General features: G+C 39.1%; 1 protein-coding gene across 1 annotated transcript in view; it reads left to right on the forward strand.

The window, feature by feature from the left end:
* The window catches only part of ME3 (malic enzyme 3), a 1,533,849-nt gene that overhangs the window by 915,339 nt on the left and 594,611 nt on the right, over nt 1–23,899 (forward strand). The window contains exon 11 of the mRNA XM_044071202.1: nt 8,825–8,928. Within this exon, the coding sequence (XP_043927137.1) occupies nt 8,825–8,928 (104 nt within the window). The remainder of the gene's footprint in view (nt 1–8,824; nt 8,929–23,899) is intronic.

Raw genomic sequence — 23,899 nt, forward strand, 5'->3', positions numbered from 1 at the left:
ATATCGGCCTATTTTGACCCATCGAATTTACATTTCAGCGAAATGTAATTTTGCGAGTCTTTGTTCGCGAAAGTGCATTTATCCAGAAATTCACTTTTGCGAAAAAACAGTTCACCGAACAGCAAAAGAAAAAAAAATACACTAAACACATTTATGCTGGGGGGGAAGACTCCCTGCACCCACCACACCCCAGCTACTTATATATTCTAACTCTGAGATCGCACTACAGTGGGGAAAAGTGAATATTCCCTTATCCTCACTGTACTGAGATTTACAACAACAAGCTTCCCTCCCATACACCAGTTAAGAAGCACTGCACCTGTACCACCACAAGATTCCGGAACCGGCAAACTCTCTTTGGTGAACCAGTTTTTCACAAAAGTGCATTTTCGGATAAATGCACTTTCGTGAAAATAGACTCACGAAATTGCATTTTGCTGAAATGTAAATTCAATGGGTCAAAGTAGACCCATATGCATATAAATATAGATATATATATATATATATATATATATATATATATATATATATAGATATAGATATATATATATATTTTTTATATATATATATATATATATATATATATATATATATATATACACACACAGACACACACACACGTGTGTTTGTGTGTGTATAAAGATTTACTTTAAAATATCAAAGTATACAAATCTCAAATGGCTAAACCTTGATCCTGACACTAGACAGAGAGCTTACAGTCACCCTGTTCTTGTCCAGTCTGGTGAGTGTTGAATCTTTATGCCTAACTAAAGTCACATATGACTAAAGCATTTCCTTGTGCAGAAGCAGAATCAGTGGACCTTATGGGATGGGGTAAGGGATGACTCTTGAGCCATATTGCCAGAGGGTGGGAGGACTATGGCTCATCACAGTGCACAGAGTTTGGAGGGCAACAGTAATAACAGACCTAGAAGATTTATGGATGAAGTATTTGGGGTGATGCTCTTAGGTTAGATGATGCCAAGAATGATCAATAGTGAGGATTTGCAAATTGACTGCCATGTGGGTAGTAGTTCTGGTCTCACCACAGCTGTACTCAGCTAGGAGTCAATGTGTACATGCATATATGAGTTTAAAAGAATTTGTCAGTTTACACACTAGTAGATATTGAGATAATTGATCAGTGCATCAGCTTCTCTACCCAATGAACACTCTAACCCTTGCAACACTAGCGGTTGCAAAGGCAAACCTAACAGGTTTCTTTTGCTATCACTAACCTGCAGCAAATACACATATTAAATCCATGCCTTACTGTGTGTGCATTACTCAGCACTCCAAAAACAATCTAAAATATTTGTACCGTAGCATATAATGTTGAATACAAGAAATAGCCAAATTTCAAAACACCAGTATATCTGCTGTTCTTTTACTGTCATCAGCTTTTCACATTTTATTTTGCTTTTTAGCAATAATCCACATCCGGATGTGGGTATCACAGGATTAACATATGGTTGTTGTGGTTTGAGAATGGTGGTGAAGCCAGAGTGATGGGGTAAATAATGTGCTACCCACACCCAATTATAGATTATTGCTATTATACAATCACATTACTAAAGAAAGAAAGTTCTTAACACTCTTAATTAATTTCTTTGAATAATGGCACTTTCTCTTCTGCCTTCTGTGCTGCATACTAATGTAATGCAGTTGCATATTGTATATACATTCCCGTGTCTGCACAGTACCTCAGTGCAATGCAAGTGAAACAACACATAAGAGAGCATTCCCACTGGGTCACTCTCTCTTTCTCTTTCTCCATGCCTTCATGCCCTTTTTTTGTCTGAAGAGTGGAGTGCATGAAACTGTAATTCCTGGCATTACTGAATGACAGAAATCTCTAGTAATTTATCAAAAAATCAAACAATTTATGAAGGAGAGGTAAAACTCTGGAGGAAAGTGAGGGATGTTGTTCAAAACTCTGGACTGTTCAGTGTTCAGCGGCATGGTTAATGTCAGTACGATCAAGGATAGTACTGGTAATCATACCTTTCAGCTGTCCAGACTTTAACAGAACAATCTAATTTTCTCATGTTCTGCTCTGTCACTCATAAAATGCCTTAAAGATGGCCTTAATGAGCATATGTCAATAGAAAGTCCAGATGCTCAGTACTACTTTAATGGCCAGACTTCTTTCTTTTGAGATTTACTCGATTTAAGTGAGCACTCTGATTGGGTCCAATCAGAGTGAACACTTGAATACTACTGACCATTTTTGTAATCCCGTACAGCATGACAAAATACTCAGAATTACAATTATATTGGGATCTATACCCATACAGCCTTTACTTTTGTACATTTAAGTGTGTGTGTGTGTCTGTGTGCATGTGTGTGTGTGTGTGGGTGTGTACGTACAGACAAAATACTCAGAATTACAATTATATTGGGATCTGTACCCATACAGCCTTTACTTTTGTACATTTAAGTGTGTGCGTGTGTCTGTGTGTGTGAGTATGTGTGTGTACGTACAGACAAAATACTCAGAATTACAATTATATTGGGATCTATACCCATACAGCCTTTACTTTTGTACATTTAAGTGTGTGCGTGTGTGTGTGTGTGTGTGTGTGTGTGTGTGTGTGTGTGTGTGTGTACGTACAGGCAAAATACTTAGAATTACAATTATATTGGGATCTATACCCATACAGCCTTTATTTTTGTACATTTAAGTGTGCGTGTGTGTGTGTGTGTGTGTGTGTGTGTGTGTGTGTGTGTGTGTGTACGTACAGACACACACACACATGTATACAGTTGTTTAATAAAGTGTAAGCCAGGGTGTATAAATGAACAATGATTTTGATATGCAGCAAGATACAGGGTTATATGCATTTTGTATCTATTTTTCATTCTATTTATTTAACATCATTAAATTATAGGAATAAAATTTTTAGCTTATTTAAGCTATATTGTCAACATATGAGATGTGAATATATTTAATATTTAATATTTAATATATTTGTATTTATTTTGATTTTTATACACATAAATTACCAATTATATTTAAAGATATTTATATATGTATATATATTTATATACACTTCTAATATTTTTAATGTTTATATATATATATATATATATATATATATATATATATACAATTTTAATATATACTTTTAACATTATTTGCACATTATATGGTTGGACCTAGGTGAATAGATAATTATGTCCCTATTAGGAAAATTTTAGATATGTTGGTTTTATAGCTCATGTATCTATTTGATTTTATCTTTATTTCTATGTATATATATCCATGTTTGAAGGTATCTACTATATATACAAGCATTTATGTGTGTATATCTATTTTACTGCTTCTATACATCAAATGAACGAATATGTTTATTAGCTGGTAATTTAAAGTTAGTAGATTAATAGGGTCTCTATGTTAAATGTGTATGACTTTACAATTCCTTGTCATCCTTTATTGCTTAAAGATTTTGTCATGTCCCCTTTAAGAATGTTTTTAAAATTTCTTAGATTTATTGAATAATTGATTGAACAATTGATTAATTGCTTTCTAAGTTGGATATAAAAGTGATGGGGTTACCATCTCTAAGTAGATCTGATGAAGCGTACTTCGGTACGTGAAAGCGCTTATCTGTTCGTTTCCATAATAAAAGTGTGATAATCTATATCTTTGATGGTGAGTGCTGCAGTGCTTTACTTTATTTTGTTTAATAAAGTGCTGATACTGCAGTTATTTGCACATACTGGTACACATCATATAAACGAGTTAACATGAAATTTGTAAGATTCAGTGGTATAGCTGAAGCTTTGGCAATCTGATGGTTAAGGAAATGTTGAGCATCTGAGCCGTTTTTGCAGATATCATCTTAATTAAACATAGGCTGGACTACATTTTTGTCAAGGCAGAGTTTTCTAAGATAATTTAAGTAATTAAACTGATATCTTACAGTTTATTTAAATATAAGCTGTTATTATGCCTTGATGGTCCCAGAACAGTACGTGTATTTTCTCTTTCTCTGGGTTATTTTTTTTAACTAATGCATAAAGTTCATTTGTAAAACTAAATTTACATTTTTGGGCCATAAAGGTTATATTTCATAAACATATACAAAATGCAGATATGAACAATACAAAGCAAAGAGTGACTCATTAACATTTTATGTGTGTTTACAATTTTAGACTACAGCTTGTAGACAGTGAAACATTACAGGATTCTGCAGAACAGAGTAGCGTGTGAACAGTTGTATTAAATATGCCTATGCAACGCTGAGCAAAGAACTCTAAAACTGTTACTTTTGTAACTGTTTCTTCACGAAGGGTAATAATGAATGGATTATTGCAATTTCTTCCACACCTCTTCTAATGCTGTCATAGGTTCATAGGTTCATAGGTTCATAGGTTTATACTAGGCTATCTGCCCTAAGGCATTTATAAGCCTAGCCCAAATTTTTGTGGCTTACGCCACCCCTTATATGAAAAAATACTGTGCCCATTAGTTTGTTGTGCCTCTGTCCAGCAGTGACACAGATATGATTCCCGGGGTAAACCTACGATCTCCCATCCACAGGTCTAGATTTCTCTTGAACAGAGTCAGCGAGGTGCTCTGCCTCACATGGACCGGGATTTTATTCCACAGCATAGGGAGTCTCTGAGTGATAAATCTATCCCTCCAGCACGTCCTATTTATATCCGTGCTAAGGTTTAAGTCGCTTGCTCTAGTGGTTTTGGTGGATTTGGATTTTTTGAGGTGGAGCATGTCCATAAATTCCGGGTTGGACATGGCCTTGTATGTCAGGCACATGTCACCTCTGAGCAGACGGTATGCGACTGAATAGAGCTGGAGTTTCTTCAATCTGGCAGCATATGACAGATTTTGGAGTCCCTTTATCCTTTTGGTGAGGAACTTTGGGGTCTCTCCAATTGCTGCAGATGTCGGGTGAGATACATCCCGAATGGGGCATTGTACTCGATCATTGGTCTGATAAGTGAAGAGTACAGGGGAACAATGACCTCACTAGATCTGGATGTGAATCCCTTCATGATCAGGTGGGCAATGTAGAAGGTCTTTCTAACCACTTTAGCAATGTGAGTGTCAAAAGAAAGGCCACTGTCAACCTGGGTCCCTAGGTCCCTGATAACCTCTTCTGTGCTTAGTGGATTGCCACCTATATGGTAGCTTGGGGTTACCTTGTTTTTCCCGAAGGGTATGACTATACATTTTTTGGCGTTTAACTTCAGGCCATGGCTCTGGCACCAGCTATCTGTTTCTGTGAGTCCCTTATGAAGGATATCCGTGTCCGATGCACTTTCCACTATGGCCCAGTTTGCAGTCGTCTGCAAACTTTGTCAGCCAAAGTCCTCCCATGTTGGCCTGTACTTCTGAGAAGTAGATGCCAAACAATAGGGGGCCAAGGACCGAGCCCTGTGGGACACCACTTGTGACCGGCTTGGAGTCTGACACAGCGCCAGCAACTCTAACCCTGTGGGTTCTGTCCTTAAGCCAGTTTGTAACCCATCTTGTGACATATGGGTTTACATTTAAGCTGGTAAGTTTTTCTACAATACCGAGTGGGGTATTGTGTCGAAAGCCTTTGCAAGGTCAAGGTAGGCTGTATGGACTGCCTTTCCTCATCAATGGCCTTGGTGACTGTTTCAAGAAGTCGACCAAGTTCAAAAGGCATGATCTTCCCTTGACAAAGCCAAACTGGGTCGGGTCCAATGTCTGCAAGTCCCCTATATCTTTGTTTATGAGCTCCATTATGATCCTCTCCATAGCTTTGCAGACTAGACTTGTTAAGCTTATGGGGCGGTAATTACCAGGGTCCGTGAGGCGCCGCCTTTGTGGAGTGGGACCACAGTTGCCGCACGCCACTCCTTGGGCACGTATCCTGTGGTAAGGCTGAGATTAAACAGCTGCCTTATGTGCGGTTTAATTCCTCATTTAGCTCGTGTAGCACACAGCCGGGGACACCATCCGGTCCCATTGATGCTGTGTTTTTAGCTTTAGAGAGAGCAGCTTTCACCTGCGCATTTGAGATGTCCGGGAGGCTACACTCGACTGGGATAGTTATCTGTCCTTTAGCGGGGGAGAGGGGGTGAAGTTTGCACTGAACCTGTCTGCCAGTATGTTGGCAATGTCTGTGGGTTCAATGATTTTTGTATCATTTTGGACTAATTCTGAGCATATCTGGGAGTTTCCACCCAGGTTCCTAACATAGCTGAAAAAGGCCTTATGATTGTCCTTTGAATCCATGGCAATTTTTCTCTCAAAATTGGCCTTAGTTGATTTTATGAGTGCTCGTATTTTTTACTAATAATGATCAGGGGTGACTTCCCTTTTATGGATTTTGTTCTATCATGTAATAGCTTTCTCCTCTTATTGTAAAGTTTGTTAATGGCTGGGGTCCACCAGACTGGACGTTTGCCCTTTGTGGAAAGAGTCTTGGTTTTATTTGGGATTGCCTGATCCATGCAGTCCTGGAGGTGTTCATAGAAGGCATTTGTAAGGGCTTCAAGCTTGGGTTGTGGTTTCCTCTGGCTCAGGGGCCTTGAAGGATACCACACCAGTCTTGAGTAGTGTGAAGTTTGCTTTAGAGAAGTTCTTCACTATGGTCTTTTTGTTTGGGGTGGGGCGGGATGTGGATTTCCAGTGAGATTAGTTTATGATCAGATCTCACCAATGAGGGATATACTTCGGTGTGGAGCATTTTGTCCCCATGTTTGTGACAATGAGATCTAGTATATTTTCTCCTCTCGTGGGAACAGTGACTAGCTGTTCCATGGCATTTGAATTTATGAACTCCAGGAACCGTTGGGCTAGAAAGTTAGGGCTTGAGTAATGTTCCCAGTCTATATTCGGGTAGTTGAAGTCACCCAATATGATGGTGTTTGGAGATACATTTATACCCTCCAGTGTCTTCAGGAAGGCTGTGTGGGGTTCCTGAGTTTGAGAGGGTGGCCTGTAGCATGCTACAATTTGTAGAGCAGTTTTGCCTATGGTTAGTTGCACCGGATGGTTTCTGAAGCCGTGCGTTGCCACCAACCTGGAGGTGTGGGTATCCTTTATGAATATGGATACACCTCCTCCTTTTGTGGTGTGGTCCGGTTTTGGGGCCGGAACGCATGATATGAGGTAAAACCTAATAGTGCCGGGTGCTCTCAGGAGCCTTGAACCAGGTTTCAGTTACAGCACAGACATCGATGTTCTCCATACTGAGAAGGGCCTCGAGTGCATGCATTTTGAGATTTAGACTTCTGGCATTGAGCAGCATTACCCTCAGTTTCTTCCCATTTTTGTTTTCTAGGGTGGTAGGTTTAGAATTTGAGCCTTGCCTAAAAAGGCACTATGGGGGTGGCAAGAGCCTTAGCCAATATCCGGAATCCCAGGGTGACAGGTGCAAGCCGTCCCTTGCGAGCAGCGTGGCTTGTCAAGCATGTCATCCCAGGCAGACAGACACTGGATCCCCTTTGAATGACACCAGACATTAAGCCAATTGTTAAAGCTGATCATCTTGTCTCTATATTGTGGCATCATTCTTGGTGAAGGAAGGATACTGCTCAGGGTTAGGGTCATACCTGCCTGGGCTACATAATCAGAGAGCTCCTCTATGTCTCTTTTCATGTAGTCCAGGGAGGTACGTCTCAGGTCGTTCACACCAGCATGGACAATGACTGTGTCATATTTGTACTTGCCGTGGAGTGCTTGTGTTATGTGGCGGATTCTAGCGCCCGATAGGCAGCTTACTGTGACCCTCTCCTTGTTCAGCCTGGTGAGTGGGACGCCAGTGTGTCTGACTATGGAGTCACCTATGACAAGTATGTTTGGTGTTGTATTTGGCCTTAAGGGCTGTGACTGCTTTGCACACCGCTTTTGTGGTTTATGTGTTGCTTGTGGGGTGTCTTGAGGTAGCAGTTGTTTGGGTGTCTGCTTTGGAGGCCTCTGCTGTTTAGGTAAATTTTACTCAGAGCCTCGAGTATGTCTTTGTGTGTTTATGTGTTTGATTCAGTGGAGTGGTAGCATTATGTGAGGCTGGTTTTGTGGTGTGTGTAGTTGCCTTCTCCTCCTGTCTGGTCTTGCCAGTCCTGAGTTGAGAGAGCTCAGCCTCCAGTTTGGCTAAATAGCTGCATCTCGCAAGTATTTGTGTTATGTGGGAGGAGGAGAGGGTTATCTGTGTACATGAGGCAGTTATAACATTGCCTCAAGATTCCCAGATTCACCAGCTGGACCGGAGGAGATTGACAACTGACCTTTGGACATGCTAGAATAATATTGGGAAATCCTTAATTGAAAACAAGGGCCAGTGGGGAGTGAGGGTGTAGTGCTTTTAATTTTTAGTGCTGACTTATATAATTGCTTTAGTGAGCAAGTGCCAGGTAACTTGAGTGCAATGTGTTACAAGTAACTAAATGCAAAAACGACAAACAGTAACTTTCTTTCAAGTGAAACAAGGAAATAAGTACAGTAAGCAATGCAGATATCACTAGTGATCCACAGAAGCGCTGAGAAGTTGCGTATTAGGTGGAATTAGCTTCCAGGGAAATAACAAGCAAACAAACAACAAGCATATAAACAAAGCTAGATTCAGCAGGCCTGGATCTAGTCTATGCTAGAGCAAACAAGGTGAACCATGATATGCAAGACTGTGTCTTAACCCTACAGAGGCTATTTTAAGCATTTAAAATACTTGTAACTCATATCATGGAGTAAGTAGCTCATTATTGTTGTCTGTTGAATTAGTTTGCAAATGTGTTGTTTTATTTATTTTAATATTTCTCATTAGCAGAGTTACTGAAAAATGATCAGTTATCAAACGAGAATTTTAAAAGACATATTTCTGTATTTTAGACCCTTCTAAATGATCCGTTGTATATTGGCCTGAAGCATAAGAGAATCCGGGGTAAGGAATATGATGACTTGATAGAAGAATTCATGGAAGCAATAACTAACAAGTAAGTCAGCGCATGTGAATGTGTGTGGGGTTTGTGAATAGTATTGTGATGCGTACTGCAAAGCAAATAAGCACACCTTAGTTAAGATATTACTAACTCCTATTTGCACCTATTGTTTATATTAGTGCTGGGTCCTCAATGTTGTAATGTGTAACTCTCCTAAATATATGTAGTATATGTATATATCTTTTATAAACATTTTATTACATCACAGTTTACATAATGACCGGTACACATATATTAATACAAAAGAAAACAAATCATAGTGACATTTTCATTATTTTCTTGCACGTACTCTAAGTGCTTTTTCTGAGATCGCGGTACAGTGAAGAATGGGATATTTGCCCTTTCCTCACTGTAGTGCGATCTCGGAGTTGGAATATATATTTAGTGTGGGGTACGGGGGGCACAGCCCCCCACAATAGGAAGTTTGAGGTCCGGTACGTAAGATATTATGAGCGTTCGCAATTTGTGCAATTCGCTCATATGATATAAACCTGATATATATATATATATATATATATATATATATATATATATATATATATGTTTTCTTTTTTAGCAATTAGCATTCACTCCAACATTACTTAAGTTGCTCTGTCCTTGCCTTACCTTAAACCTCTCATCTCCTGCTGAACATTATTCTGCATGTATTGTTCCCACAAATTCCATTTATTTCAAAATAATTCGATCCTTCTGTTTTCTTAAGATCCCACATCCAGTTCTTTTATCCTATTTAGAATTTTCAGTACTTCAATTATAGTTAGCTTAGATTTTGATTTGTATTATTAGCAATTCAGTTTCATTGAACTTAGTAAGGCCTTACAATGTCTAGAATATTCAGGTCCTGTGTACCAACTCAGAAGAATCATCTCCTTAATTATAACCATTTGCTCCCCAAACATTCTTGATAAAGTGCCTTGTAAGAAATGTTTAAAATCTGTGAACTCCCTACACTCTCAAAAATCAGAATGCTCCTAATCACCCCTTACTTCCTTGTCACATCACCAACATTTGCTATCTACCTGAGGAAACATTTTTTTAAAGTCTGCTTGAGATATAAAAATACCTATACAACCATTTGTCTTAAACCATCTGAACTTTGTTGCATACTTGAGAGCCACTCATGTCTTCCCATTATTCATCTGTAAATCGTTTTCCAGTCTCTCTTCCCAATTTTTTATTGACCTCCTGTGATTTGTTCTTAATAGTTATCAAGCAATCATTTATATACCCAACTAAATATCCTCTAACAGCAGCTTCTGTTCTAGCTTTGACTACCAGAGCAGGTCTTTCACTTAGGACTCCCCTATGCTTTTATCTTTGCCTATACTCTGATATCAGTCCCTGATGGGGTAGGCAGTCTCTAACCTGCAGTCCAAACTTCTTGATCTTAATCTTTTATACCATTTCATCTCATCTTCATTTGATCCTGTGTAACATTTTTCAAGACTTTTTGCTTTAATGAAAACTCTCAAGCAAAAAAATTAAATACATGTTCAGAACACACCCATCCCCTATTAAAGTCAAAGCAACACACAAATCTATTTATATTGTTAACAAATGAGTACAACCCTCCAGATAGGGTCAACAGCCTCAACTCAACAGCTGTACCCACAGGTATAACCTAATCTAAAATTAAGGTCGCCCATGCTAAAGTGGATGCTACAGCATGTGTTTTCACTCACACTGATTGTTTATTTTTTCTTTTCTCATCTCTTTTCCCTTCTCAGATGTGAAAAACAGCTTGTATGCTTTCATAAAAATTAACTTTTAACCCTACGAAAAAGTACAGTGGCTACCTTTAAATAAAACTATTTGGTGAAATTTTCTGTTAAATGCATTAAAGTATTAGGCTGTTGGCAAGGTTGCTATCTCTTATTCTCTTCCCATAATTTCAAAACTTTATTTTTCACTGAACTACTTGTCATTGCACATTTAAATTTTGCATTTCCCACAGAAAAGAATGCACACAACTCTCAGGATTAATTGCTTGCACCAGTAGACAGCAACAGCTTGCAAATGCATGAAGGAATCTGTGTAAATTTCACTCAGAACATAATATACTGAATTGTCCTGGCTAATTGTCTTCAGCTACAGACTTCTTATCTCTCACTGAGAACATTTGCTAATGGAAAAACATACTGATATCTTTGCAGATGCAAGAAGATTGGCGTTTTCATAGCTTTCATGATTTTGTCTTATTTTTCAATGCTGTCTGTTTTGAAAAAAAAAACTTATAATTTAAGCCAAGGGCATTAATATAAACACCCACTCTTGTAAAAACAAGGAACGTGTCATGTTAGTTCTACATATAATATAATCAGTACACTTTTACACTTCACCCCAACCCTAGAAGCCCAAGTTCATAGCATTATATTAACTTAAACCTGCTTCTGTTCAGCCTTTCATCTCATGTTGTACTATAAAACCTATATTTCTTACAAGTAAAAAAGGTATGTCAAGAGGCAGGTCTGAGATTCAGTTGGATTATCAAGTTATTTTCATGGTATTTTGTTCTACAGGACTAAATCAAACTCCCAGCGTACTCTGTCAAATGCTTTCCCCGCATCAAAACCCAACAACAACAGTGGCATTTTCTTATATTCTGCTTGCCTTTGGATCATCATTGTTCTCTGAATGTTGTCAAATATTTGCCCCCTCCACAAAACCACATTGATCCCTATCTATCAATTTTAGCAACATCTATGTCATTCATTTAGCTAGTCTTGACATAAACACTTTATAATCATGGTTTAAAATTGAAATGGGGCCTATATGTGGCTGAGTATTATAGGTCTTACCCTCTTTTGGTAATACAGCCACTACAGCTTTCTTCCAACAGGATGGTACCTCCCCTCCTTTTAAAATACGATTAAACAAAATCCTGTAGATATTTATCACTTTCTACCCTGCAAACATTCAAACATCCACAGGAATACCATCTCTTCCTGCGGACTTTCCTGCAGATTGATTATGCATCACCATTTTTAACTCGCATATTAACTATTAGCAGTTGAGCCTCATCTTCCTGTAATCTTGCCATAATTAAGTCTTCCATAAATATTTCTGTTTGTACTCTTTCTTGGTATCCACTTTCCTTTGCTTTATATAAAATGTTATAAAATCTTCAAAATATCTCAACTACCTGTAAAGGATCTTGGGTTATTTTTCTTGGCATAGGCACTCTACATTTGGCTTTGAGTCTTTCTAATTTTTGTTTCCTTAGTTGCTATAATAAAAGCTTTTGTGCTGTGGAATTGCTTATCAAAAATAGTTGCCAAACAGCAATTTTTCTAAACTCATGCATATTATTCAAATACGTCATTATTTTGTCTTCAGCACTCTGCAGTTGCTTCTCTTCTTCTTCTTCTGTGTGAGGCCCATTATTCTGCAATACTTTAAACTTTGTCATCCCCTCTAAATAATTCCTGTTACTTCTTAATTATATCTCATTCTCTTTTATTTTTACCCTATTCTTAAACTCCATTTTCATTTTATCCCACTCACTAGCTATTCCTTCTGAAGATATCTCCCCTAACTAAACTAATGTCTTTCAGCTTTTCCTGGTTAGGGGTTGCCACAGCAGATCTCTGGTCCGCTAATGATTGGCAGTGGATTTTTACTGTGCCGAGTTGCCAGCCCGACTTCAAAGAAGGCGCACCCATTCACACATGCACCTACCTGCATGTCTTTAAATGTCAACTCGACCACGGGGAGGACATGCAGACTCCACACAGAAGGCGCTCCAGCAGAGAATTGAATGGGAGAGCCTCTTGCTGTGAGGCGACAACGCTAACCGCTGTACCACCCCAATATTTTCCCTAACTCTCGAATAATTTTCACTACCCACACATTCCTCTTTTTTAACAGGTAGGTGGGAAAGCACCAATGTATAATTTTTACTTCATTGCCCTGCATTTTTATCTTAGTTTTTATAAGTGCTTGACCGTTATTGTTACCGTTAGTTATTGGATGTATGCTGAAACTTTCAATTAAATGCACTTGTTCCTGTGAAATATAAGTTATATCCCATCTAGCCCAGTTATTGTACCTTGGGGAATAGAATGTACATTATTTCATACCAGATATTTTCATAAATTTCTTCAGACATCTATCCTATTTTGTTATATTTTTCCTTCTAGGTCCCCCTGATGCATCTTCATTTTGCAAATAAAGTTCCAGTCCCAGTCATTAAGTAATAGTAGTTTTGTGGATTATAAATATATGCCACTGTAATCCTCCCTCCTTGCCATTAGCCCTTTACAACCACAAATCTATCATTGTTGTCATTTTTTCCTCTTCTGTCACTATTAGATCCCCATTAGCAATCAGTATTATTACTCCCTTTTTCCTTTATCCCTGACATTTTACTGAATATCCATCCTGAAATCCTTTCTTTGTCAAATTCACATGCTCATTTCTTGCCAAATGGGTCTCCTATAGCATTGTTGTTTGCACACAGCATTTTTCTTAATACATTTCAATATTCCTTCCTTTTTGTCTATACCTGTAAGACCATTTACATTCTGAAGGTATGAAGGATTGATTAGCCATTATGATAAAAAGATGTTGTTACCACTAGCTATACATGCATTTTTTGAATGTTTATTTCCAACGTATGTCTTATATGCACTCACTAATGTTTAGCAGTCTAATCTTTTATACAGTCGTTTTTATCATCTCCATTTGCACCTATGTCACATTTCTCAAGACTTTTTACTTTAATGAAAATCATCAAACAAAAAAAACAAAATGCTTTTTCAGAACACACTCATTCCCTCTTAACTTAGAACAAACACAAAAACTGTGTAAATTGTCAAAATTGAAGTTTAACCCTTCAGATAAGAACAATTGCCCCAAATCGACAGGTACAAAACCCAATCTAAAATTAAGGTTACACACGATAAATAGCATGTTACAAGACTGTATTTCCACTTACACTGATTGCTGTCTCTTCTTTCCTTATCTCTATTCCCTTCCCAGATGTAAAAAACAGCTTATATGCTTTCAGAAAACATTGCCTTTTAGCCCCAAGTAAAGGTGCACTGGCTACCTTTAAATAAAACTAAATTATGCATCATTCTATTAAATGCATTAAAGTATTAAGGTGCCTGGGGAGGCTACTGTTGCTTTTTCACTCTCCCATAATTTCAGACTTTATTTTTCAGCGAACTGCTTATCATTATATCTTTACATTTTTCATTTATCTCAACAAAAAATACTCACAATTCCTAATATTAATTGCTTACACCTGCAGGCAGCATGTGTCCATGAAAATGTAGTCAGCAATTAGAAAGAGTACCCTCTGCACTCCAAGTTCTTAGATCACCTTCTGTGTCCTTTAACTGCTTCAGCCTTACCCCTCCCCAAGTAGAGCCAACTCTGTAAACCCTCCTTTCTACAATCATGCCGTCTCCTTACAGTCCTACATTCTGACTGCCTTCAACTATGTCTGATAAAAAACAGGTATAACAGTCATCCTGCACTCTGTCACTTCTCACAAATCCCTGCATTTATCTGCATACAGCTGCGTTTGGCATTCTTAGCCGTAATATTATCTTCCACTAGCAGCATGTGGGTGAAGAATCTTTCCCATGAATGAAAGATATACGGCCAGATTATTGCAAAAGTGTCTCTCTCTCCCACAGACTTTAAGTGCAGAAGCCATGTTAAACTGATGATGTGCCCTCATAAACTGTATTCTGCCCATTACCAACATGAGGGAAAAGCGTTATAGAAAGTGAACTGGAGCACTTCTGTTAGGAGCCATCTTATATACTTGATTGATCTTCACCAGTACACCCATGTAAACATTGCCAGGGAACCTTTGATCAACTTTTCACTAATTATCACTTCATTAATATCATAACCAGTCCACTGTAAACTAAATAAGCAGGAATATTGTGCCCTTTGCTAGATACAACAGTAGCTGAGCTTTCTACTTCAGTTGAAACAGTAACCTCTGAGTAGGTCTAGCTATGCCTACTGTTTAATTCTGCTACACTTTGTGTGCTTCCTGTACAATGTCATCCTACAGCACTTGTGTTAGAAATGTTTTAAGTCCCAAAATCATGCCCCTCCACAAATGACCCCCAAAGAAGACTAGAAGGACAAATAATAGTTGGGTCCTTTACAACATCATTTCCTGAGTTTCAGCTGTTGGTTGTCTGAGCAACTTTACTTAACGGAGATTCTAATATTCTGTCGTCTCTTGTTTCTCTTATTTAGGGTCTGCCACCATTTTAGACTGCTTTCTTCAAGAGTCATTGTCCAGTCTTCATTTTCCTGCTTGGTGTCACCCACACTTCTCAGCGGTCACATTTGCAGCTGTTCCAGACCAGTATATTCCATCATCCTGACCTTATCAAAGGTATATCCTTGTATACCTCTTGATCCTATCACAATGTCATAGTCCTTATTAGGCCGTATCATTTTCTTCAAATGGCACCCTTCAGCTTATTCTTTCTGATTTGTAGCAGCTTTGGTTCTTCACCTTTTCCTCTGGAGAAGATGTGAGAGAGAGAGATCAAAGGCAGATACAGGGAATCCTAAGCTGGACAGCTCAGTCCTCCTCCTTATGTTTAAAGCTAGTTCCTTCTCTTCTGTTGGTTTGTCCAAGGCAGGCTAGGTCCTGGGTCTGAGATGAGTTCTTTTTGCCTGGAACTTGCCCACTTTACACAGAGAGTGTTAGCCCCTTCAAGCTGCTTGTAATTCCCACTTTCTCAGAACTGAATTCCAGACATCTTTGCAGAGACAGGAAGATCACACTGTAACTCTCCTATTTGGATGCCATTTTTTTCAGCTGTAGAATTTAGCTATCAGGTTCCTAAAGTTTTATTCATTGTATACTCTGAGTAGTGCAGTATCCTTACATTCGGAAAATACCATCATACGTTTTAAGCTCCACAAGTAAAAATCTTGATTCAGGTTGTCTGCTTCTGCCAGGTGCACTACCTACACATTTGGCTTTTTCAGTCTTTTCTCCAGATCATCAGCTTTTTCCTGGCTGGTACTCCACACTCTACATTCTGTTTTAGGTAATGGTGCTCTTAGGCACAAGCTTAGGTGAATTTTGATTCCTCTTTCATGACCAATACTTCTTACTTCAGTGCTTTCATACAGTGGACAAAACATGCATTCTGTATTTGACATGACTTTCACCATAGGTACACACGGCAAAGACAGAATTCCACACTGTTATAGTTCAAAACCTAGTTTTATTTTAGCCATGTCTCTTCCAAGGATAAATCACTAACAGAAAGCATAAACATGGTATAAACTGCAGTATACCCCTGGCTGAAGTGCACTGTATCATATCCAGTTGCAAGTTAGTACAATGGGAATAAACATTTTCTTTTGGTCTCACTTGATTTGGGGATTTGTACACCTCGTCTAATAAACATCAAGATGTTGGTCAACTTTTTCAAGTTAATATTACTTAGTCGCTTAGCCAAAATATCTAACTTTTCAGTTTCCTGCAGTCCTCACAGAACCAGGTGCTGCTCATTCTTTGGCACCAGCATCGCTGGTAAGGCCCAGGGACTGTTGGCGTCCTGGATTTTTGCAGGTTCCATGTTCTTCAGTTCTTCCTTCAGAGGTTTTTCTAACTCTTTCAGGTACTCTTTAGGGAGATTGTTTGATTGATTGCTGAGTTTGTGCCTTTGTAGTGCTCTACCAGGTGGGTTCACCCTGGCGCACCAGTAAGACTATCCCTAAATTCCTGCAACATTGCTCAAGTTTCCTGAACCTGGTTATGGGTTACTTGTAGGGAGAGGGCTACCTGTTACACTGAGATGTCAGACCAAGTGTCACCAAGGAAGGTTCCCTCCAGATTCCCCTCTGGCATCTCCTGAAGCTCACTGCAGATACTAAGTACCACAGCCTGTCTGTCATGATATTCCTTTGTCAAGTTAACATGGTAGAATCTAGGCATTGACCTCCTGCCCGGTACCTCTATAATATAACTGATATCACTCACTTTTTTACAGTGGCAAAAACACATTCTCAACCTGCCTGCTTGTTGTGTCTCACAGGAGTAAGTACCATTGCATGCTGCCGTACAGAATACTCTGACTGTGGCTGTCCTGTCATCCTAGACCTTCTGCTGATGCTGTAGTGCCTGTGGTAGGTGCTCCTAGACCATCCCTATGAGCTCCCTAAGCCTAGCTCTGTTGTTTAGGACATAATCCCCAACTGATTATTTTTGGAAATCACACTCTCTGTCTCATTCATCATTAATTAAATCCAGCCCTCCCCTTACCCTGTGACCATACATTAGCCAAAAAGTAAAGCAACTATAGATACCTGTGGCATCTGCCTGTGCACAGACAAAAGATGGGGCAGCTACTTGTCCCACCTCCTCTTGAACTGGTCCACAAATTCCCTCAACATGCTTTTAATGTAGAGTTAAAGCTCTCCACCAGAACATTTATATGTGGATGGTTGGGAGAAATGTATAGTTGCTTTACCCAACAACATTTCCACAACATGCCAGTAGGTCTGACATAAAATTGGCACCTTTATCTGTCAGTATTTCCACAGGAAAACCTATCCTGCTGAAAGTGTCTAGCAAAGTATTTGCTATCTTCTCTGTTTCAGTGGAAAGTAGAGCAATGCTTCTGGATTACTAGTGGCATAATCCACCACTACCAGGATATATGTCTTACTGGTTTACTATTAAAATGTCGAATGGCACTATGTCGACTGTACTATAGTCGAACACGGATGTTCGAAAATAGTAATGACGTCAAAAAAACAATCTAGGAATGGTTTTAACATGGGTCGAGGTAGGTGTTCAGTATTATTCAGAACTACAAACATCTCCCCTACCTCGACCCATGTTAAAACGCATGACATTACTATTTTCAAACTTCCATGTTCGACTATAGTACAGTCGATGTAGTGCTGTTCGACATTTCAATAGTAAACCTGTCTTACTTGTGGAAATTGGGGTTCTCGGATGTCCCACAGTATCCATACCATATGAAACAGTTCCTCAATACCTAGTAGGCCATAAAGATTGTATTTTACAGTTCTGATTGCAGCCAGAGATGAAATGTAGAAACCAGAGCGAATCCTCCTACTGTATTTTCCTTAGGGGTGAACTAATTGCTATTCTGGAAGGGTGGAAGCTTTTGAAATGGTTTTATAGCTTCCAGATGCTGTAACACATCGTAGCAAAGCTCTATCTGTGTGTATGGTAACACACATGTGCTAAATTCTGGTTCAGTTTCTAGTAAAAGGAGGTAGTGTGGGAACAAGAAGTCAGATGACCAGTTGTGTGTGATGTCATTCTGTAATCCAGCACTGAAATTATGTTTTAATAGTAGATGAGACATTAGTCTCAAGGCAGTCTTTTAATGAAACTGACAAAGAAGGAAGACCACTCACCCACTTCATGTTGCCTTGCTTTAGTAAGTAACCAGTGAATAGTAATTCTTTAGATCAGTCAGAAAAATATAGTGAGATTAGTTAAGTACTGTTATTCTGTATCTGTCTGAATCTATCCCTCTGTGTTATTTTTAATATTTCCTGTGATTGAAGCTGTGGTGTTTATTGTAAATAGATATTTAGTGTTTGCATGTTCTTTTATCATTATTATTATTTAATATATTTTATACTTTTCATTGTGGCTGGTCCTTTAGAGAATATTTTAACATTTTAGAGTACATGTATTTATTTGTTGACATTATGACCACTACTGAAGGCCTTGCTGCATAGGTCAAACACTACCATTTGTATTAGTATTAATTTTATTCAGTATAATTAGGTACCCTTGTAAGAGCCGTAGAGTAGCTGACTTTGGAGTGTTCTGGTGGTAGTACCTACCTTATAGTCTGGGCAGAGGGGAGCATTCATTTGTCTCACTTTATGAAATGCCTCTGCCTTTGAGTATGTGGAGGCTCTGTGGCCACCTTCCTCAAGTCTGCAAAGTAGGATCTGACAGCTGAGTATGCTTCAGCTCTTCCCTACTAACCCTTGCCAACTGTCCTTCCAAAGGAAATATGCCACCACCTGCCGGTGAGGACTCAAGTCCTGGTTGACTACTATCACTTATACCCCCCCCCCCCACCTTCCATCAAAGTCCTGTACTTTTTCTGTGCTGTGGCTCAGATCATGGGCCACTGCTACTAACCAGCTCCATCTATGAAGTAGCCACATCACCTGCCCCAGATGAAGGTGTGGGCTGTGGCTGAATCTCCTCCTATTGCTGCTCCAATCAGTGTGAGCAACAGCTTGCACAAAAAGTACTGTACCATACTTTCAAAGTTGCTCCCTATCAGGACACCGGTAGAAATGTCCTCAAACACAGCCACTTGTTTGCTGCCTTGTCCACCCCCCTTCCATGTTCTACATGATTCTGTCCAAAAGTACCTGGAAAGGTTTCCCACATAAGAGCCTAACAGGTGTTGACTGCCAAGGAGAATAGTTCTCCTCTTTAACCACTAAATGCTTAAGTATGGTTATGTCTGAGTCTGTAACACTTTTGGTAATGGCCCCTTCCCTTCTACCAGGGTAGTTAAATGCAGCTGTTGTTTGTACACAACCCACCACTGTTGTACTATTCTTGTTTGATGCTTCCTGAGATCTTTATTCTACCACCTGCATCTTTGGACAGTGAGACTGTATATGTCACATTTGGTTACATTTAAAAGATCTAACCATAACCTCTGTGCAGTGCTGGTTTCCCCCAATGCTGTTGCAGCCTGCTAGCTATGTTAAAGTCCTGTTGCCTCCCCGTCTCCTCAGCAGTATTTCACTCCTGGTCTGCCACCCAACTTCTCATGTCCTTAGACATAGTGATAAGGACTTGTTTTCTCACCAAAAGATCTGCAACCATTTCACTTGTGGTGATCTTACATCCACTCACACATCTGTCAAAATAACTACAGATTTCTGCAGAATATTCAGTAATATTTTAATCTGCCTTTAATCTGTATTCTCTAAACTTATTTCTCTGTGGCTCTGGTGTCAGTGTACAGCAAACAAGCAAGCAAAAGTTCTTTAACTCTGACATAATTTATATAGTCAACATTACAAAGTTTGGAAATTGAATGTTTAGCTTTACCCATGAGCAAAGGAGTTGAAAACCTCATCCACTACCTTTGGTTAACTTGGTGTTGAACACATAACTTCTCAAAGGCTCTTATAAGGAAGTCCAAATCATCCCACTCCTTATATTTAGGAAAAAAGTTTTTTACTGACTTTGGCTTCTTGGGTATGACCCCCCCCCCCCACACACACACACACACACATACCTCATGACTTACATGCCTGTGCCACAGGATGATCATTTCCTTTTTGAGCTGGCATTGACTTTTTACTCCTGTTTGTGCTTGTTCTCCCTGCACCTCCAGCAATTGCATCCTCTCAGCTGCCTCAGGTTCTGTGCTCTTTATTTCAAATTACAGTCTCTGCAATTTCATCTGGGCTTTAAAGTCCACTTGGGATGAAATTGATAGTCCTTGGCTTACCTCCCACGCATTGTCTCCTTGCTGCATTGTGCAAAAAGCTGCCACCACCTCCTCAATGGACATATTAGCCTGCTGGATTCATCTGTCAGCTATGCTACTAACATTGTTAAAAGATCCATCTGTACCTGTCAAAAAGAGAAGGGGATTTTCCATGATGCTCTTGCCAGATTTTTTTCTGGTCAGTATGACTCCCACCACAGGTATCTCATGAAAAGAGGCCACTGGCCTAGTGAGACTAACTTTATCAATAATGCATAAATAAATAAATATTCTGGCATCCCCTGTGGAGGGCTGGCACAGTCACCTGTGAGTGGTGACTGGGTACCATCTCTTATCTCTGACTGACATGCTCAGAAGAGTCAGGATAAATGCAGAGAAGACAAATTTAGGTTAATGTATCTCACAAATGGCATGCCTCGCCGAAATACAGCATACTATTGAAACTACACAGTCCCACAGCACATCAGACTTCCTGTTATGCAGTTAAACACACCCTATTGATAATGACAAGAAAGACTGTGTATGATACACTTCATGACCTCGCCTTACAAGCACTGATAAGGAAGAAAAGGCATCCAAAAGAAGGCTAACAAGATACAAAATATGCTTCTAACATCGTACATATTATCAACCAGGATAAAAACTAATTCTTATTTGCCCCCAAAAAGGTATCACTACCATGAATCATTGATGGCTGAAAGGGTCAAAATAATAAAACAAAACATGTTTTGCAGCACTTTGAAAGAAAATCATATATTTATTAAATTATGAAGTTCTGCATCATTTGATGTCCAGTATTTTCATTAAGAAATGCACTTGCTGACTTTGTCACAACTTTATACTCAGCAAGCAGAACAACAACAAGCTGTCATGCATCCCAGGCTATTTGTTTGGAGATATCAAATTAAAAATAATACTAAGCTTTCATGGCGATGCATAGTCATAAGTACTGCACAGAAGAGTAATATAAGAAGAAAGGCATGGTCTTGCAGCTTCTGGGATGAGTTGTTTATTTAACAAAATGACTTTGCAGTCTGCACTGTTTAAGATTTTTTTTCTTTCTTCCTTTTTTTTTTTTTTTTTTTTTTTATTGTACTGAAGTGAAGAACTGTATTACAGTGTTCCCGAGAGCAGAAGAATGTCTGCTTGTGGGTGCTGCTATTGCTTTTTGTCTTGGTTTGCACTGTTGCTTTGATTGCTGTACCTCCAGAATTAAGCTACCCCCCCAAGTTAGATGGGTCAGCTAAGCTGATAAGCTGTCAGCAGAGGAATGTGCAGTATCATCAGTGCTGCCTCTGGGGACAGAGTGTTACTTGAAAGACCGTTTTTTTATTATCCCCAGGGTTCTGGATAACATAGTTTGGGTTGGTTTGCAATTGGCATTGATTGGAAGTTGTCCTTGTCTCCACGATGATGTATTCTTCTGTAGCCCTGTCCACTCCAGAACTGACTAATGTTAGTCCTTGTTCTCAGGCTTCCACATTAGATTGAAGGGCTTCTGAGCTTCTCCCCTCAGAAATGTGTTTTCAGTTTTTTTTTTTTTTTTTTTGGTCAGTCAGAGCTTTGATTGACTTACTTCTTCGATCGTAGCTTTGATCAAGGAGCTAATATCAGCTGCTGACTGGTATTCCCATTTTCCACCCCCCACCCCCTTCTCCACCAGGGATCTGAGTTGCCGGAGCTGTGGCCAGAGCTCTGCTCCTTTGTGCTAAAGAGTTGGTTATTATTTAGCCATCTGTCATAGTCTCCGGTCTCATACAGTCCTAGCAGCTCAGTGACTGTGTGCTGGCATGCTGCTGTATGCAGACTTGCAACATTTATTCAGTAATGTCTCTCTTATAACAAGAAGGGAGCAGTCACAGTGACTATACACAGTGTAAATACAATGACTAGATTACTATTTATGATATCTTGCCTATTCCATATTGCAGATCCATTAATCACTCAAAGGAATAACAAGAAAACACTTGCTACTGTCATTTATAGTTTTTCTATGCAGAGTTAGCTTTTTTAACTTTTATATTCTTGCACTCACTTCTGGGCAGATATTGAACAGTTTATTTTCTCTACTGATGTTCTGATTATTTGCAGTTAATTAAACTCAACCATTTTTCATTACATTACTGCTCTTCTGATTTTGCACACTTTTGTAAAGACTCAGGTGACTGATTCACAAGGATGGGGGTTATTTTCCCTTTGGCTTACAATAAGCTGTAAACATTATGTAATGCATTTGTTGGTTTCTATTTGTGTTTAAAAAAAATTCACTCTTTAGAGGTAGTTAATTGGCAAAGTAATAAACCAGGGCGAGCCTACAAAAGTGGTACAGCTAGAAAAGGCATTTGGCACAGACCTCCTTCAACCACATGTAGAAACAAAGTTAAGGAGCATACAGGTGGATCCCTGGTCAGCATCCTGATAACAGTCTGGCTGGTAGATGTGATATGAAAGCCTTTAGTGAATGGAATACCTTGCGCAGCAGAAACAGTAAAGTTATTGGGTGCTATAAGTTTTAGTACTAGGCTGGTATTTACTGTTTCTGTCAGTGAGATTGCGAAAGTGCTTAAAGTCAGAGTACACCTTGCATAAGACTCATTAGTAGGAGGGCTGCTAAGCAAAATGGTGTAGAAAGCCTAAGTTAGGCATGTTTGGAATACCATCACAAAACTGGCACTGAGATTCACTGCATCTAGAAAACAAATGTTCTGTGGAAGATAACCTGATGTGCAGATTCACTAGTAGAAGCTAAAATGCTGAAGACGAAAAGGACACTCACAACAGATAAGATTAAAGTGGGAAGGCAAGACTAGAGAGCAGTAAGGAGAGTGAGACACGTGGGCATGCATGTGGGGACACATCGCCAGCACTGTGGAAGGTTACCATTCTGTACAGGTATTGAAACACCATGTGAGATAATGTATCATGTTCTAGAGCCCTCATCAAGATGACTGAGGGACAACTGATAGCACTTAAATGTACACCTTGAAGTAAAAGAGAGAGAAAGAGGACATAGGCATACTTACATTTCGGTGGTGGATGATACTTCGCACTGTGTTGAATGGTGTGAGCTGGCAATGCATTTATGGAGAATTGTTGGCTTTTTTGTTCATTGTGGTGCAGCAGTGGAGCTGGTATTTATAATTTAGGGGTGGAGTGGAGTTGGAGCTCCCTACATGAGAGTGAAGGGATTGCCTTCCTGCAAAAAAGATTTATCTGTGTTTTTGGGGTTTCAACTCACCAATTTCAGAATTTATCTTTCAGAAAACTGTGAGTTGAAAAAATGTGTTTTGAGTACCAGTAGGCTAATGGAGGACATGGAAGCATACCTCTCAACTGTACGGTTTTTCACAGAATGTCCAGATTTTTGACTCATGTTTTTGGTGTGTTCCTCCTAAAAATCTACATCCTTCAGAAAATTCATGCTAATGCAAAACCCAATATTCCATCAACTTTCTAAATTTGTAAGAGCAATATTTAAAATCTGTCCCTAATTG

Source organism: Protopterus annectens, chromosome 5.part0 (genome assembly GCF_019279795.1).
Source record: "Protopterus annectens isolate FY-2018-M chromosome 5.part0, PAN1.0, whole genome shotgun sequence".
NCBI lineage: Eukaryota > Metazoa > Chordata > Ceratodontiformes > Protopteridae > Protopterus > Protopterus annectens.